This window comes from Zootoca vivipara, chromosome 12, assembly GCF_965207765.1.
Source record: "Zootoca vivipara chromosome 12, rZooViv2.hap1.1, whole genome shotgun sequence".
Lineage (NCBI taxonomy): Eukaryota > Metazoa > Chordata > Lepidosauria > Squamata > Lacertidae > Zootoca > Zootoca vivipara.
In genome coordinates this window covers 36631004-36649215 of record NC_142595.1, presented here as the reverse complement: position 1 = coordinate 36649215, position 18212 = coordinate 36631004, and the positions used below count along the sequence as shown (strand labels likewise).

The 18212-nt window shown below is 48.8% G+C and overlaps 1 protein-coding gene and 1 long non-coding RNA gene across 2 annotated transcripts in view; one reads left to right on the top strand and one right to left on the bottom strand.

The window, feature by feature from the left end:
- LOC132593045 (uncharacterized) overlaps positions 1-18212 on the top strand; it is a 122691-nt gene that overhangs the window by 44924 nt on the left and 59555 nt on the right. The gene's annotated exons all lie outside the window — the stretch shown is intronic.
- Positions 11809-18212, bottom strand: part of GRIN2D (glutamate ionotropic receptor NMDA type subunit 2D) — a 31296-nt gene continuing 24892 nt past the window's right edge. The window contains exons 11-12 of the mRNA XM_035136621.3: positions 16383-16615; positions 11809-13251 (exon numbers count right to left, since the gene is read on the bottom strand). Coding sequence (XP_034992512.2) covers positions 11809-13251; positions 16383-16615 — 1676 coding nt within the window. The remainder of the gene's footprint in view (positions 13252-16382; positions 16616-18212) is intronic.

The following is an 18212-nucleotide window of genomic DNA, read 5'->3' as shown; positions in this document are numbered from 1 at the left end:
CTGAATGGAAAGATCCCTTTAGCTTTCTAGTCCACTCCCCCCTTTTGCATGGCGACTGCTGTCAGCTTGACATCTGCTGAATATTTCAGAGGCCAAACATGAATCTTTAAACACAACAAGTTGCTCCTCTGCTCCAGTGAGACTTGTTGGGGGCCTGCCAGCTTGAGAGGGTGGAGGCGGCCAAATGCTGAGGGGACAGGAGTTGCCCTGCCTTGTAACATATGCCTTTTTTGAGGCCAGGACAGCCTGGGTGATGTTGGGTTGCCAGACACCCTTTCCCGCCTCCTGACATAGGTGTCTGTCCCTTCGACGGAAGGAGGATGAACAGGCAACACTCCTCCATGACGCAGTGTCCCTTTGGAAGTCTACCCGTTCATGCTGTGAAAGGTATCTGTCCTCTGAGAGAAGGGGGAGAAAGATGGTGATCCTAACATAGCCCCCCCCCAAAAAAAAACACCAGTTGCAGGTCTTGAGCAACTAGAATAGTTGAGCATAGAGACAATGAAGTGCAGAGGACTTGGGTTCATATCCCACTTCTGGCCCAATTGCTGCCTCAGCCTGATTTTCCCATCTGCAAACTGAAGAGAATAGTGACTTACCTGATTTATTTCTGTCTTGAAGAAAATTATGAAAACAGTTCCTGGGGCTGAGTCTGCTCAAGCTGGAAGTGAGTGCTCAGGGCAGAAAATGGGTCAATTTTGAATGTGGCACTTAAGATTAACCCTCCCTCCCTAAGGAAAGAGTGTGTGGCCCCAAGGGAAGCAGCTAGGATAGGGAGTGGGGCCCTAGTAGATGGGACAGAGTTTGGGAGGTTATAATAAAAGAGGCCTCTGTGGGAAGGCAGGATTTCTGGGTTTTCTGGTGGAGTTCTGAGGTGATAGGAGTAACATCCCCTTTATTAGCTGATAGGACACCTATTAACCAAAACCTCTGGGTTCCCAGGAATAGGAGTTGACAAGAAAAGGTTGACTTGGCCTGTTTTTGCAACTATAACTGTTTTGATCTGCAGGAGTCATGAAGTGGATCTTTTCAGGGTACAGAGTCAAAAATGATCATTACATGGTTAAAGGAATAGGAGCAGGGGCTAATTCAGAAGTTGGCAACTCTAAATGGGAGGGATCCCATGGATCAAAGGAGGGAAGCCCTGGGAGCTCAAACCCTTAGGCTGGTGGTGAGAGCAGCGTGGGGCTGAGTGGGTTGGAGGCAAGTGCCAGTCCCTGCTGGCTGTTCTCTCGCCGCTCTTTTTTCTTTCTTTCTGTGGGCTGTTCTGTCACCGCAGCGTCAGTCTGGAACTTTGGAGAAAGTTCATTTACATAGAAATGAAAAATTAAATTAGTGCAAATGTGTAATTCAGCCGGAAAATATGATTAACAAGACGCTGGGCCAGGAGGAAGGGGAGGGGGAGAAAGAGGGAGGGAGGGAGGGAGGCACAGGGCCAAGAGGAAACCGACTTTGCGCTGTCACATGCAGGGGCAAAATATGCTAGATCACATTAGGACAGACACGCAGCCTCTATCTATGCATGCACACGTTCCAAGCTGCATACTGGAAAACACCGCAACCGAACTTTCCCATTGCCTTAGGCAGTATCCTTCAACCCTGCCCTGCATTTCCAGGCATATCTGTGGGGGTATCATTTCATTTCCCTTCCTGTTCTTGCTATTATTCCGGGCTGTCTGCAGATTCAGGCAGGCAGACAACCAATATGAGCATCTGTGCTTTTGGTGCAGATAAAAAGTCAGGGGGTGGGAGAGGAGGATAAATTTTCCTAGCTAGCAGATAGGGAGGTGGGGTGCTAAAAAACCCACATTTTTCATTTTATTAACAGAAAGCAACGGCTCTGCTGCCTTTTGCAGCGAGGCATCTGGACAAAGACGAATAATGAGTTAGGCTCAATCCATCCATCCTATGGCCTCCTCTGTTGCCAGTTAGAGAAGCGTTTGGTGCCCCCTTCTGACCCCTGCCTTTCCTTGGGTCCCTTGATGCGTTCATCTTCTTGATTTATGCTTTCCACATCTCCTTTTTTTCCACATGTACAGACAATCACAAGGATGAGAGGGAGAGCAGATCCTAGGGATCCTAGTGGTTATAAGCTGCGAGGAGAAAGAGAAAGTGGGGAGATAGGACTGCTGCATACTTTGGGAGAAAGTAGCTTTTTTGTGGCCACCCACTGGTCTAGTTCAAATGTTGAAATATGGTTTGGTGGTCAGGGCCTCAGGCAAATGATGGCTATTGCAAGCAGTAGTTTGCCTTCAAACAAAAATTGGAACTGGGATTTGTGGTTGCTGTAGTTTGCCCAATTCAGATTTCATGGTAGGCAATAGTGCAAACTAGGAAGTGAGAGAGGGAGTTGGAACACTGGATGAGAAGAGAGGGCAGAGAGAGATGAGAGGGCAGAGCACACAACCCCAAAGCATGGCGGGGAAACTGCAGTTTGGCTGTGCCATATGAACAGGGCCACTGAATCCACAGCTAGTTTTTCTGTTTTAAAAATGTTATCCTTTGGGATATAATACTTACACAAAAGATCAACAATTTTCATGTCATGAGCTATTCCTATATTATATGCAAAAATGCATTTCCAGTCCCAAATGCTAGACAGAGCAGGACAGAGTTTAAGTGCTTTCTGAACAGCAATTGGGACTAGTTTTCTTCTTTTTTTCTGTGCATAGAAATGTGGTGCAGTGGTTACAGTTTTAGACTAGTACAGTACTGGAAAACCTGGGTGTGAACTCAGCCATGAAGCTTACTTGGTGACCTCTCAGTAAGTCAGCCTAACTTACCTTGCAGGGTACAGTGTGAGGATACAGTGGACAGAGTAAAACCCTGCCCTGAGCTCCTTGGAGGAAGGGCAGGATAAAATATAAAACAGATCAATATAATATAATACAGTAGTAAATAACACCTTAAAATGCTTCAGAAGAAGCTTTTCCCATCACTGCATCTCCATGCTTGGAAAGTTACAGCTTTTGAACTTCGGCTGGTAAAATACAAAAATCCCTGCTAGGAAAAAAAGTTGGAATTCACTTTGGAAATAGAAGATATTGAGGCTGACAGCCTGGACTCTGAGATTCCACCTTGCTCTCAAGCCAGGGAATTAAATGCTACATCTGCTGAGGTTCATCCTCCTATCCAGTCTCTAGCCTCCAGAGATATGGCTTAGCTGCAAGGCTGGATTAAGGTAGTTGGGAGCCCTGGTTCAGTTCCCAAAATAGGGGCCCTTTACTTCCAAAAAACGAATGCATGAAATAATATTGTAGTCTTTTACAGATAAACACATTTACAATGGTGTAGAATATTCATGGATTACAAAAAACACCAACCCTGAACATATGCAGTTTCACAGTTGTCAGCAAACTGCAAACACGTTTGTTTGTTTGTGTGCGCCAATCTTGATAAACAAAAAGAAAATACTCTGGGCATGTGTACTTAACTCATCACTGTTTTTACTCACTTTCTGCCTTGGACCCGTCACCAACTCTCAGCCTAAACTACCTCAATGGTTGTTGTGAAGATTTAGGTGGTGCAAAATGACTGCAAAAGGGAACTTAGTGCTGGTATCATAGACATCAAATGTTGGTTCCTTTAACTAAACTGATGCATCTTTGTTCAATAAGGGGTTGTGTTTTTCTGCACACACACCCTTCACAGATTAGTATAGCTCCGAGGCTTCAACCACTTTTAGTCTGGTTTGATTATTGAGTTTTAGACCCCTATGTTCCTAAAAAATAAAACAAAACCTGCACCCACTTTCCAGTGTTCTGCACTGGGTATAAACATGCCTGATCAAAGGCATCTCCATCAAATAATATTTACAACCCACATTTAGCAATGAGTTTCATTGGGCATTCTGGTACAAGCATATTCTTTCTTTCTTTCTTTCTTTCTTTCTTTCTCTCTCTCTCTCTCTCTCTCTCTCTCTCTCTCTTTCTCTCTCTTGGGAGCTAGGGGCACTGTCATACAGTGGTTCCGCTCCTTCCTCCTGGGCCGTGTTCAGAAAGTGGTGGTGGGGGATGAGTGTTCAGACCCCTGGGCTCTCACTTGTGGGGTGCCTCAGGGTTCTGTCCTCTTCCCCATGCTCCCCCATCTATATGCAGCCGCTGGGAGAGATCATCAGGGGGTTTGGGCTGGGTATTCATCAGTATGTGGATGATACCCAGCTCTACCTCTCTTTCAAATCAGAACCAGTGAAGGCGGTGAAGGTCCTGTGTGAGTGTCTGGAGGCGGTTGGAGGATGGATGGCGGCTAACAGATTGAGATTGAATCCTGACAAGACAGAGGTACTGTTTTGGGGGGACAGGAGGCGGGCGGGTGTGGAGGACTCCCTGGTTCCTGAATGGGGTAATTGTGCCCCTGAAGGACCAGGTGCGCAGCCTGGGAGTCATTTTGGACTCACAGCTGTCCATGGAGGCACAGGTCAATTCTGTGTCCAGGGCAGCTGTTTATCAGTTCCATCTGGTACGCAGGCTGAGTCCCTACCTGCCCGCGGACTGTCTCACCAGAGTGGTGCATGCTTTAGTTATCTCTCGCTTAGACTACTGCAATGCGCTCTACGTGGGGCTACCTTTGAAGGTGACCCGGAAACTACAACTAACCCAGAATGCGGCAGCTAGACTGGTGACTGGGAGCGGCCGCCGAGACCACATAACACCGGTCCTGAAAGACCTACATTGGCTCCCAGTACGTTTCCGAGCTCAATTCAAAGTGTTGGTGTTGACCTTTAAAGCCCTAAACGGCCTCGGTCCAGTATACCTGAAGGAGCGTCTCCACCCCCATCGTTCTGCCCGGACACTGAGGTCCAGCACCGAGGGTCTTCTGGCGGTTCCCTCGCTACGAGAAGCCAAGTTACAGGGAACCAAGCAGAGGGCCTTCTCGGTAGTGGCACCCACCCTGTGGAATGCCCTCCCACCAGAGGTCAAAGAGAACAACAATTACTAGACCTTTAGAAGGCATCTAGGTTGGACCAGATGACCCTTTGGGTTCCTTCCAACTGTATGATTCTATGATTCTGCCGATGCTATGTGTTGCTATGGGTTAAATCAACACACTCAAGGTACACAGTGGAGAGGCTGGACTCCATTGTTAAGGTTTTTGGAAAATCTTGTTTATTAGGCATGGGCCTATCACTGGGCAGGTAATGGATGGTCAGGAACAGAATTTTTAAAAATATGTTCCTTGATGATGGGAAAGGTCTTCCACCCACTTTGCATAGCTGCCAAGTTATCCCTTTTTTAAAGGGATTTCCCCTTATGCTGAATAGGCTTCCTCGCGTGAAAAGGGAAAACTTGGCAGCTATGCACTTTGGTTGGAAGGTGACACCCTGGCAGGAAAAGGGAAACCAGCAAGTTTGAACTGGAACAGAGACACAGGGCTTATCCACACTTGGTTTTCCCTCTGCTCTTTCCAGGCATGGTCTGCACTTTAAAGCTACGTGTCTAGGTAGGCATCATTATTTTTGTTCCAGAGCTTTCCCCTGTGAAAACCAACTCTTTAGTGCTCAATCGTAGCAAACGTCAATCTGCTGTTTGTTCTGATTAAGTGCTAAAGAGCAGGTTTTCATGGGGAAAGGTCCATGAAAGCTCTGAGGCAAAAGGTAAGTGTGGATAAGCCCTCAGAGAGAGCTGTGAGATTTGTTTTTTTAAAGCTGGGGCATGGCTAAGAGAGGTAGTTGCTCTTTCGATATTTCATGCCGAATTGGTGGTAGAGCCTGAACACACAGGCAGCCTGCTTCAAAAATCCCCTTTCTTGTGCATTCATGATAATTTGTGCTCATGGTGCTATCAGGGTGGTCATGCCTGATCCTGCTTTCAATACTATTTATGCCTGGAAAGAGTTTTCTTCATTTCCAATCAGTGCATGCCGTGTAATGTCCCACTGAAATCTCATAACTTTATTCCACAAATCTTCTGGTTAATTTTTGTCCCACTTTATTGCTCTGTAGCCCTTTCAGACAGCCATAACACCGGGGAAGCATCACAGAACAACCAACAAAGCAGACAAAATCTACCGTTAATTTAATATTGTTGTGTTAAGAACATGTTGCAGAATACATCCACAATAAAACAGAAGTCTGGAGGGTCTGCTTGCATATTTATAAGCAAGCAGATGTTAAATAGATGCCACAAGTCTCCAGTGCTGCCTTGTCTAAAGCAAGCCACCCTATGGTTCTTCCTCTAGACTTCTTAATGGGGACTTGGAAATATTTAACAGTAAAGTTGTGGCACTGAACAGCTAAAAATTCCAGACTCCATATTTTGTGCCAAGGAGAGCCAGATTTAAAAAATCAGGTATTATCTTTGCTTATTTTTGGGACGAAGTGCCAAACTATCCATGACATTAATCACATGATTTGCCCCTGAGTGCATGATTTTTCTTTCAGAAATCAAGACTGGGACTCTGGAGAGTGGGGGATAAGTGTTGTTTCGCTCACTGCAGTCTCAATTGGATGGGGGGGGAGGCATGGCTGCAATTTGCATGAGTGGGGGGAGGCCTTGCAGGGGCCCAATCTGCATTGAACAGCAGTGGAGGAACTCCTGCTGGCTATTTATGAAATAAAAATTGTTCACTCAAGGACAAACTATGTATGTGATCAACACCACCTATGGTTTGGTTCTTAATGTAAGCAAATTACCTGCTCCCTCTTTTTCCTTGGTTCCTCTTCTTATTTTTGTTTTCTGCTGTTTCATGAGATTGAAACAAGACTGGCGGTTTGTTAGAGGGAGATGGTGAAGAGAGGATGGGGGGAGCTTGCCTTGTTTTTTTGTGACTCATCAGTATAGAAAGAAAGGAACGCAAACCTTAAATAAGACAGCTTCCCCAAATATGCACACACGCAGAGAAACCACACTGGGGCAAGGTCTGAGCGGGATTAAAAAAGCCTTTATTTCTTATGAACGCCCTAAAATAGTATCGAAAACCCTGGCCCCCCCCCCATCCGGATGCCTGGGTCCCTGCCCCACCCAAACCCTGCCCCATTCTGTCGTGGGGCGCTGCCCCATGGTCCCACTTCCCCACCCCACCCCAGCGAAACCCCACCCATTCCAAGAAATACCACCCCCACCCACATAGCCCGCTCCCTAAAACAGCAGTTCTAAAGTTATTACTAAATTGCCCCCCCAAAATAGGAAAAGGGACAAAGAGACACAAAGAGAGAGAAAGAGAAAGCAAGGTTGGGAGTGTGAGTCTGAGGTTATTATGGGTTTATTTATGGTTGTTAGTTTACTTGTGAGGGAGACTTTATGTGGTCCCGATTCTGCACATGTGGTTGTATCTCAGTGTTCATTTATTGGAGGTTTGGGGGGTGCACCTCTTCTGTGGTGCATTTTATGTCACACATTTTCATGTATGCCACAGTTCCTGTGGTTTTATATCTCCATGTTGGTGGGTCCTGTGCACACTTAGTGAAATCTTTAGCAGATTTTGCTTACAAAAGATGCGCGTCTCAACAGACATGTTGCTCTTCCTGGCGCCACCCTTTGCTTCTATAGACTCAGGGGCCACTTCACACGTGACGTCGCTTCCTACACCATTAGGCCCACAGTCCTGCCACACGGCAAGCAACAGTGTTACCCTTATCTCCACGCCGGGGGAAAACATCAAGTGTGCCGCAGTCCTGGCACGGCTGCTTTTTGCAAACGCCTCTGTCGGTGTGATTTGTATACATGTGTGATTGTGGGTTCCTTTGAAATGCTTGTGTGGCTTCGATCCTGCCTACCTGTATCTGAGATGGAGGCTGTGTGCTTGCAATGTTTGTTTGTTTTTTTTAAAAAATTGTGGTACCTTTTTTTTTTTGCTGTGCAAGCTCCATTAAGCGGCACATTAAGTCTGTTTTGCGCAATGGTGGGTTTTATATGCAGAGGCTCGTTTCTCTACCTGCAGGCGTGATTGTTTGGCGTGTGCTTGTATGCCTTTGTGCTTGACTGTGGCTATGTGATTGGGAGTGTGTTCCCCCTCCCCTCCCTGCAGTTCACTGTTGGCAGTGTATGCACCATTTTGGGAGTGACCGTATGTGACTCTGGCACCTGGGACTGTGCCACTCTTCTTGCCACTGTATTGGATAACTTTTAGAGTTGCGAGGGACTCTAGAGACCCTTGGATCCAACTCCAGCCCTGAGACAGGACATCCTGTACACTTAAAGTCTCCTCAGCGGATAGGAGACCTTCCGGCTTGTTTGGTGGCTGAATAATTAGGGGTGTGCCAGCACCAGCTGGTTTTCCCATAAGCGGTCTGGGCCTTGTCCCAGTACTCATCAGGACCTTTTTTTTTGCGAAAATGCTAGCACCTCAGTAAAAAAGAGGATTCACTGGTTCCACCAGTGTTCCCTCACAATTCCTGTGACCAGACACGGTGAGGAGCTTTGCTCCTTTCTCCCTTTGCAGCTCAGTAATTCCAGCCTGACAGGATGTGGCCAGATCTATACACTTAAAGCTCATTGTTTTGCGTCCTCTCCATCTGCTGTTCTCTCCCTCTGCTTTCCAACGCCTTTTTAAATATTTGAAAACTGTCAACATCTCTCTCTCTCTCTCTCCCCCCGCCCCCTTCATCTTATTTTTCTCGAGGCTAAACAGACCCAGTTACTTCAGCATCTCCACATATGACTTGCCTTCCAGACCTTTGATCATCCTTGCAGCTCTCCTCTGAATCCTTTTCAATTTGTCAACATCCTGCTCGAACTGAGGTGCTCAAAACCAAACACAGCACTTCAAACGAGGCCTTGCTGAGCACAAGCCTCACTTGGCTAGGGGAGGAAGGATGAGAGGAGAGGTGCTGCTGCTTTATTGGGTCGAAGTGGTGGCCTGGACCTGTGTCTGCTCTGTGGTCCATTGAAATTGCATGCCAAGGTAGCTCCTTCACAGCGCCGAGGAAAGCTGACACAGATTAAAGAAACCAGTGGCTTTCTTTGCTTTGTTGCTTCGTTCTGTTTCTGCTTTTCACAGAGAGAGAAGTGCCACAGAGCACTTAGAGACCACCCTCTGGGCCCTGGAGAGGCCTATGAATCTGGTAAGCCCAGCCTCACCTTGTGGCGTCCTTTGAGCAGTCTAGCACTTTGGCAGGGTCCACCAGCGTCAACTGGCTGGGTCTGTGGGCTGCCATTTTAAACTTCCTGCTATGCTGCAACAGGAGCACTACGGGAAGTTTAAAATGGTGCCTTGTAGCTGCCTGTGACTGCTAAGGAAACCTATGGCCCCCAATGCACAGTCCCTGCCCCAGCAGAGGACACTTTGCTGAGGGCCCTCTAAAGCCTGTAGCCAGACCTGCTGAGCACTTCAAACTGATCTTGCGAAAATTAGATTTGCAGAGTGCAGCATTCTGTGCCTAAAACCAAATTGGCACTTGCCTGGAATTGTAGCTATGTCTCCGAGAGGGGCTAGGACTGGTGACACACAGTTTACAAGCCACCCGTGGCCCTGGCAAGGCTTTGTTTCCTGTGCATGGTCTTTTTGATTTCCCCAGAATCCCCATTTTCAAGGTTTCTGAAGAAGACTGAGAGCCTTGGGTAAGGCGCAAAATGACACAACTGCTTCATGCCATGACCCTTGTGTTGAAATGTGGGTGGTGCCAAATTCCCATAGAGCAGGGGCAGGATGAGAAAAAGAGTGCAGCATTGGTGGAAGGTGGATGCTGAACATTTTTCCTGCCCATGACCCTACTACCACCACCACTTCTCCTAAGCTGCCTTTTTCCTGGTAGCTATTACTTCTGGTTTCACCCTATCAGGGGATCACTGCTTGTGGAGAAGTGGTTTTGGTGTTGGACTTGGCAGCGGCCTGATTGTATCATATAGGTTTGCTGCCTTCAAATCTAGTTTGCCCCCAAAACTCAAGTTAATCTATAATGCTGCCCATTGACTTTATGTTACTCACCTCTGCTTTAGGGAAAGTTCCAAACATTCTAGAGATTAAATATAATAAAAGAATACCCTGTTCTCCCTTTTCTCTCCTGGATTCCTGCTGTCTTAAGGTTTAGAACCATGCCAAGACTCCCATCTTATCTATTAGCCATTTATATTCCTGTCTTCCATGAGTTTTGTCTCATTCTTTTTTTCAAAAAAGAAATAGCTCAGTTTGCCGATTAATAGCCACATCATGTTGCAATGGATCTCAGAGATCATTTGCAAGCTGAGTGAAAAAAACTTTCCTTCAAACCTGCTACTTAAGTACACTTGGCTTCTCAAATTTGCAAAAGTTTCTCCTAGAAACTCACAAAATTCTAAGGCTGGGCATTTCCCAGAATACTGCAAAGCGACTGGGCTTTCAGCTGGCTTTAAGGTCTGCCTTCCCATTCAACAGCAGTGTCCTGAAAAAGGAGAACTTGTGTATCTTCTCTGTGGAAAGGTGTGCAAGATGTACCTGCATTGGGAGCACATTTATCTTTGCCTGCAATGGGAGATGCACAGTTCCCCCCTCAAGCAGGAAGCATGGAAATAAGTTTTATAATCACTCTCATATCCAGTGTTCCTGCTTCTTAGCTTAGAGCAACCAGCATTAAGATGGTGTGTGGTAATTTTAGTGATGAGAATATACAGCATATTATCTATTGAATGAGGTTTTTATTCTATTAGATTTAATTTTGTTTGGTTTGAAGTGCGGGTGCCCTTTCAGTCTATATAGTCATGTTTTCTGTCATTTTCTGCAGTAGCTCTCTTAATACCGAGAGCTTTGGTGCACTGATGTAGGATTTGTGAAAAAGACACTTTCAGTCACGGGACTGGTTTGTCTATGTGGTTTTGGGGGGCAGTGATTGCTTTTGCCCATTACAGTGCACGTGTGTGTGTGTGTGTGTGTGTGTTTTCATTTCAGCATCCATGATGTTTGCATGTGTTGCTATCTCTATCATAATGGGTGCATGATTGCAAGATTAAAGCAGGGGGGGGGAGGAGAAAGAAGGTGGTGATTAAGAAGAGCAAAGAAAGCAAGAAAAGAGAAGAGGGAAATGTGCAGGGGGGGAAATATCACAGTTTTCTGTTGAACAAAGTCACAGTTTTGTCTCCTAACATCCCCTCCCACCCAGAAGTCCAGACAGTTTTGTGGTTATTGTTGTCCAAGCCCCTCCCCACCCCCTCCGGAGCCTGACTGATGGCACTTCCCCCCTGCTGCCAGTCTACGTGGGGACACAGACTCTCTCCAGGTTCATGGTTCGTTCATTTCATTGGCACTCTCTTGGGTCTTGTTCAGAGAGTAACAGCCCTGCTGTTGCAGTAGCCAATTGCCCCTGGCCACAGGAACCTACCCCATCGATGTGCCACAGGGTGGCAGAAAAGCCCTTTTTCTGGATATAAAAGGTCTGTTATGGATACACAGGAGAGACCAGTTCCCCTCTACCCCCTGCTGTAAATCGGCTGGTGGATGGGACTGGGTGTTTTGTCACAGGGAGCTATTCTGGTGGCACTTGGGGTAGCAGTCTCAGGGTGTTACCCCTCTCTGACATATCATCTCCATTCCCCTGGGTTTTTTAATGGGATTATTGATGGTTCCAGTCCCCACTGTTTTATCTGTGATACTCTTTTGGTTGAACACTTCCCCTTTTCTGTGGCAAGGAGATGTGGTCCTATCACATATATTCCTGGTGGCATCCTGGTGGCATGCCCTTTGTCTTGGTGGGTTCACTTGTAGCACTGTTCTGCTTCCCCCTCTCTGCAGTCATCTTCGTGGTCCTCCCTTCTTTCCATTGGGTTGGACCACAGCGCCATCTCCACCACCTCAGTCCCCACTGTGTGGGCTCAACTACAGCAGTCTTTTTTCCCCCTGCTGTCCCATCTGAAGCCTCTTTCCCCACCCCCACCCCACCCCCACCCCACCTGTTGCTGGTCATACCTCTGACTCCAGGCTAGAGAAATGGGCAGAACCACGGCGGGCAAAAAGCTCCCCGCTTCTGCTCACCCGGCGTGGCAGCCACTCCGGCGAGAAGCCGCCCTGGTGTCGATGGGAGGCCCCGCAGCGCACCATGTGGCAAGAGCTGAGGTCCTCCAGGCTGCGGGAGGTGGGATGTAGAACTCCGCCAGCCGGCCCCAGCTCGCAGGAATGGTGATGGCAGCGTCGGTGAAAGCCGTGGCGGTGCCGAGGAGCCAGGCATCCATACAGGCTACAGTGGCGGTGCTCCCAGTCCAGCCGGCGTTCCAGACGCTCCTCAGAACAGCTCAAGTAGCGCAAGGCCTCCTTGCGGCATGGTGGGGTGGGTGGCGGGAGCATTTCCAAGCTCAGGCAGTGTTGGCAGGGACCGTGGCATCCGTGGCACTTGGCCAACTTGTCGGCTGACCAGTAGTGCAGGGGCTTATGCGTGGCAAAGAGCTGTCTCTCCCGGGACGGGTATGTGCAGAAATAATCCGGCGACTGGTACCAGTAGCTATGCCCATCACTATCCCTCTCACAGATGTCAGAATCAGAGTCAGAAAAATCAACATAATGACTTTGGCTGCGTAAGCTGGCACCTACGGCAAGCGGGTGGGAATGACTGCGGCAAATGTGAGCCCGGGAGCTCCTCTCTCGGCTGGATGACGTCGGGCATTTGACTTCTGTCTCGGCTCGAGGCAGAGACGTCTCTTCGGCGTGTCGGTAGCGGGAAACAGGTGGGGAGCGTTCGTCCTCATAGGACAGTCGTGTGTAGCCATACCGACCCCGTTCTTTCCCAAAAGACCGACTGCTGCCCCGTTCTAACTCACAAGGGCTTTTGGTCGCATAACCACTGGAGGAGCCATCATATTTCTTCACCTCTGGGGCTCGGCTCGCCGCTTTCCCAGCTTGGAAACTTTCATACAACCCACGGAGGGATTTGCGTTGCCAGCCCGATGCCACCGGTGGCATGTCGGGAGTGTCTTTCTCACGCACAATGGCAAAATAGGAGGGAGGATTTTCCAGCCCCCGGGAGGGTGGTGGCGGAGAAAGCTGACAGGGCGCCATCTTTTTGCTACTGACGTGATCGGACAGCCCTTCTGGTTCAATGGGCCCATAGAACCGGTGGAAGCCATCTGAGAAAGGGCTCTTGAGGCTATGGCGTGGGGGTTTGGCTGTGGGGAGCTCTGTAGGCGTCGGAGGGTACAGATCCTTGTAGCAATTGGGACTACGAGCATGGCGCCACCGTTCCACAATGCGCCGTTCGCGAGGCAGGAAGCTAGAACAGGGAAGTGGAGGGCCAGGGGGGCTGGGCAACGCTGGGGCTGCACCTCGCGACGGCCCGTAGGTGTGGTTAAGGATGGGTAACTGCTGCTGGTCTGGGACTTTGGGGTCTTCACTGCTGCAACAGCTGTACATGCCCTGGAGCGAATTGGAGAAAGAGGGATAAATAAAGGGGCTGTTGGAACTAGCACAACCGCCAAACTACAGGGAGGAATACTTGTTGTAAGACCTACATGGGAAGACATGGGAAATATGGTGGGGACCATGATGAACCTGAGTACTAGCCTGGGGGCAGGCTCAGTGCATAGTACCCCTCCTTCCCTGGGGGGTGGAGGGGCGGAGGGGATCCACGAGGTAGAGTGTAAAAGTCATCTGTATTGCATGCTGCTTGTGAAACCCATCAGGACTTCCTCTGTGTGATAAAGTACAGTAGACATAACGCCCTCTCCTTTTTTGGGGTGCTCTTTTTGCAGTTCTTTATAGAATATCATAAAGAATGGTTTCTCCAGTTCTATGAAAGTGCAGTTACTTTCTAACCCATAGCCTAGAAATCTCACTGGGGATAATTAGCTCTAGCACCACCTACAACATCACTACTTCTCTGCTCACCGGCTCCTTGTGTCACTTCACCCCATGATTGATTTTCTATATGCACCATTCACCCTGCCCCATCCTGGCTGCTGCACACAACTCTTCTCCCCTGAGTACAGGTAACTAGTCTCACAGATTCCTCACCCCATTTCTCCATCTTAGTGATATTCATGGGGTCACTCACAGCCCACAATTTGGAAAATCCTGGAGTGTTCATATTCCTGATGGTATCCCTTATCCCTCAATTGTGAAGGGCCTCTTGTTACCGTATAAGACTGTATTTCCTGTACCAGGGAATGATAAACACCAGGGAACTGGAATTCTTTCCCTCCTATCCTTCACATGCACACAATCTTCCACCCCAAATGCTACTCCAGATCACACCCCACTATGTACAGCCTTCTGCTGTTAACAAAGAGTGCACTTCCCTCTCACCACCCCTGAGCCTGTCCTTCATAGTACTGTAGGTCATTTATTTCAGAGATGGATCACTGTGGCAGTGAATGGAGGGAAGCAGAGAGGAGGATACAGTGAGAGGAGGAGGAGATAAATACAAGTGGAGAAACTGACATAGTGAATATCAAAAAAGAGACAATGGAAACTCTCCAGGTAGAGAAATCAGAGAGTAGGGTGGGATTTTTGCCACCTGGCTGAGTGATTAAAAGCAAAACAAACTTAGCCTCAGTGATAGGCGGCAGCAATTTTTAATCTGCATTTAAAGTGATCAACATATGCAAATGAGAACTATAAAGAACTCAATTTGTGCTTTAGCTATGAGAATCTGTTTTGAAAGCCAGGGGAATGGCCTGTTAACGTCATCACTACACTACAAATTTAATCTATTTTGAAATCTCTTAACTACCAGGCTTTCCCTCCTCCTTATGGAATGTGGTCTGTAGTGTGCCAGCAAGTCTTTGTTAGTCATCCCAGCCATATCATAGAAATACCGTGCCCCAGGTTTCCCCTCTGTAAGCCAGAACCATTTAAAAGGCTTGACACCAGTTTAAATTTATAGTGTAGACATAACATAATAAGATGAGTATGCCCGTCTTTTCTTACCTAGTAACCACAACCAATCTGGTGGCAGAAAGCAGGGCTTTAAAATAAAGTAGTATGGCTCAAACCTCAACACCCTTCTTTAGAAGTTAGTCACTAAGAATCCAGCATAGAAATGAGAGGGATATAGAGACAGCAATGGAGTCGGACATAATGTTGAAATAGGACTTCCTGCATTTTTTTCTTCTGCAAGTGAGCTAGATATCACATTGTGTTTGATGGATGTAGTAACCAGCAAATAAAATGCAAATATGCTAGTCTCTCTGGTACTGTTCTACTTGATTGCTCAGGTACGGTGCCAACCTTCCTTTTAATTTTTTGAAGTGCAGCAAATAGATTCATTCAACTGAACATTAATTTTTCACCTTAATCTTAAAAGACCATCAACACAATTTTTTAAAAGTTGAAAAATTGTTCCAGCTAATTAGTTCTGTGCATCCACCTTCTGCTGCAGACAGGCAGAACTGGTTTTCCTCATATCAGTTCCACAGAAGAGATTTGTCTATATGTGAACAAAGCACAGGGAATGTGCTTCCACAGCGACCCCTACTATTCAGGCTAAGCATGTACAGGTGGTGACCACTTTAAAGGTAAAGGGACCCCTGACCATTAGGTTCAGTCGCGGACGACTCTGGGGTTGCAGCACTCATCTCGCTTTACTAGCCGAGGGAGCCGGCGTACAGCTTCCAGGTAACGTGGCCAGCATGACTAAGCCGCTTCTGGTGAACCAGAGCAGCGCACGGAAACGCCGTTTACCTTCCTGCCGGAGCGGTACCTGTTTATCTACTTGCACTTTGATGTGCTTTTGAACTGCTAGGTTGGCAGGAGCAGGGACCGAGCAACGGGAGCTCACCCCGTCACAGGGATTTGAACCGCTGACCTTCTGATCGGCAAGCCCTAGACCCACGTCCCTATAGCATCAAATTGACATGCGATCGCTGACACATGGGTCCTTTTGGATCCAGAAGAGGGCAGACCAGGGGCGTAACGGGGTGGAGCATGCTGATGCACACTGCACTGATGCACATGGGGGCTGGGAATGGAACCACCACACAGAATGGTCACCACCTGTATGCACACAACCATAAATTAATAGCTAGGGAAAGGGGAAAATGTAGACAGGTGTATACATTATTTTCCATGTTAAGGTAACCCAAAGTCTGTGATTTGTACTATGAAAATTAAACAAACTTGCATGTACAGTACTGACTTGTTTTGCATAATTTTGTCACAGCAGAATGGCAAAGAAAGATGCAGGCTCTAGAGCCCCATCTTTAGACCACTAGAAAACTTGCAGAGACCTCACCTTTTGCTTTTGTGACTGCATAAGTCATTGTCTGCACATACACTTCCATGCTTACCTTCACAGCCATAAAGGCTGGAAATGGTTGCTGCTTTTTGAGGGGGAAAAGAATGGTGAGATTCTAAGGATGCTGATTTCTACATACAGATGTGGTGTGACCATAGATTATCACAGTCCTGGGTGAAAGGAGAGTGATGTGGAGGGAGGGAAGAGCTTACTCTCTGGACAAAGAAATTGACAGTTATGGATGTGAAAATAGCTTAGTGGGTGAGAGGATCAATGGGCACCCAACTGTCCCTTGCTGATCTTGCAACCTCACCCTGCTGAAGGCGAGCAGGAAGTCCAGCCGTCCTGTATGTCTCATACAGTGACGCAGTTTCCAGTAGATTAGGTGTTCCCAGGCAAAGACCAGCAGACTTAGTCCCATGGCCACCAAGAGCATGTAGAAGACACCCGCCATGTTGTCTATGTCCAACTTGCTACTCATCACCTCTATTTTGTCATTGTGGCAGATCCCTGACAGCCACAGGCGCTCTAGCAGTTCAATCTCATCTGAAACAGAGGAGGGGATGGGAAGAAGAGATGGAACATAAGAAATGTGCCTTTTCACAACCTTCCCTTGGTATGGTCCATTAGGCATCAGTCCCAGAAAATGCAGAAGCTCTTATGCTCAGTGGTAGGGAATAGGGATTTTGTTCTGAGGTCTCAAATGAAGTAAGTTGTGATTATCTAGTGACAGCATACCGTGTTTCCCCCTTTTTAAGACACCGTCTTATAACTTTTTTTCCTCAAAAAAACACACAGTGTCTTATTTTCAGGGGATGTCTTTTTTTTAAAAAAAATTATTACTGTTTTTATTACAGTACTTGTAAAATACAGTATTACAACTTGTGGCGGGCTGGACCGTGTGTGTGCGCACACACACACACACATACACATACGCCCATGCCTTCCCTCCCTCCCCGCGTTCAGATGGAGCAGGCTGGGCTGGGGAGGGGGCACCCCGTCGACACTGGGTCTCAGCTTGCGCTGAGGGGCCGCAGCCACCCTGTCAGGAAGGGCCCCTATCCCGGGGTGTCCATGACCGTGCTGCTAATGTGCCACCGCCAAGCAGCACAGAGGAGTCCTCCTCCTCCTTCTCTTACTGCTCCTTCTCCCTCCTCGCAGGCTCTCTGCTCCGCGGCGCTGCTGGGCTCTCGAAGCGTTCTGCACTGCAGCAGCCGCCGGTTCTGGGCTGCGGAGAGAGCAGGCAGGGCGAGCACACGCAACCTGCGGGAATTGATGCGCTCCCGTCTGCGGCGCGTGCAAATGGCCCGGTAGGTCGGGTCTCCACACAAGGCGCCTTCGCCGCCGTAGCTGCAGGCTTCCCGCCGGGGCCGCCTGCAAAGCGCCGCGCCGAGGCTCCCCGGGAGAAGGCGTGCAGGGGCTGAAGCCAGAGGCAGCGGGGGGCATATTCCGGCCCCGGTGATGTCAGGCCTCCCCATGGGACCGGGACCGGGAACGGGACTGGGGGGGGGAATCTCGCTCAGCTTCGTCACTCTCCCGGACAGCAGCAGCAGCGAGAGGAGTGCACGCTCGTCCCTGGCGTCACAGCCTCAAGCGCAGGCTGGGGAAGAGGAGGCGAAGGAGGCGCGCTCAGTGCGGTGGGGGCTGAGGCATGGTGGAGTGCTCCGAGCCTCTGGGAGCCGGCAGGAGGAGGAGGAGGCTTGCCGGGTCGTCACCCAGCAGCGCGCGCAGAGCACCCCGAGCCTCCGGCAGCCAGCAGCAACAACAACAATCCCAGAGGCTCGGGGCGCTCCACGCACGCTGCTGGGTGACGACCCGGCAAGCCTCCTCCTCCTCCTGCCGGCTCCCAGAGGCTCGGGGCACTCCACCATGCCTCAACCCCCACTGAGCGCGCCTCCTTCGCCTCCTCTTCCCCAGCCTGCGCTCGAGGCCACGGTGCATGCAGCCGCCTGCTGCCCAGCCTTTTTGTTCTCCTAACCCCTCCGTCTTGCCTACCTCGAGCCTCACATTGTTCGCCTCTTCGCCCGCAACTCCATCCCGAGACGCGGAAAGCTGCTTCGCGCAGCGGCATCCGCCAAAAAGCAGTGTGACTCTCGCGCCCCCTCTCCTTCCCCCCCTCAGGAGTCCAGCGCAAGGTCCGGCA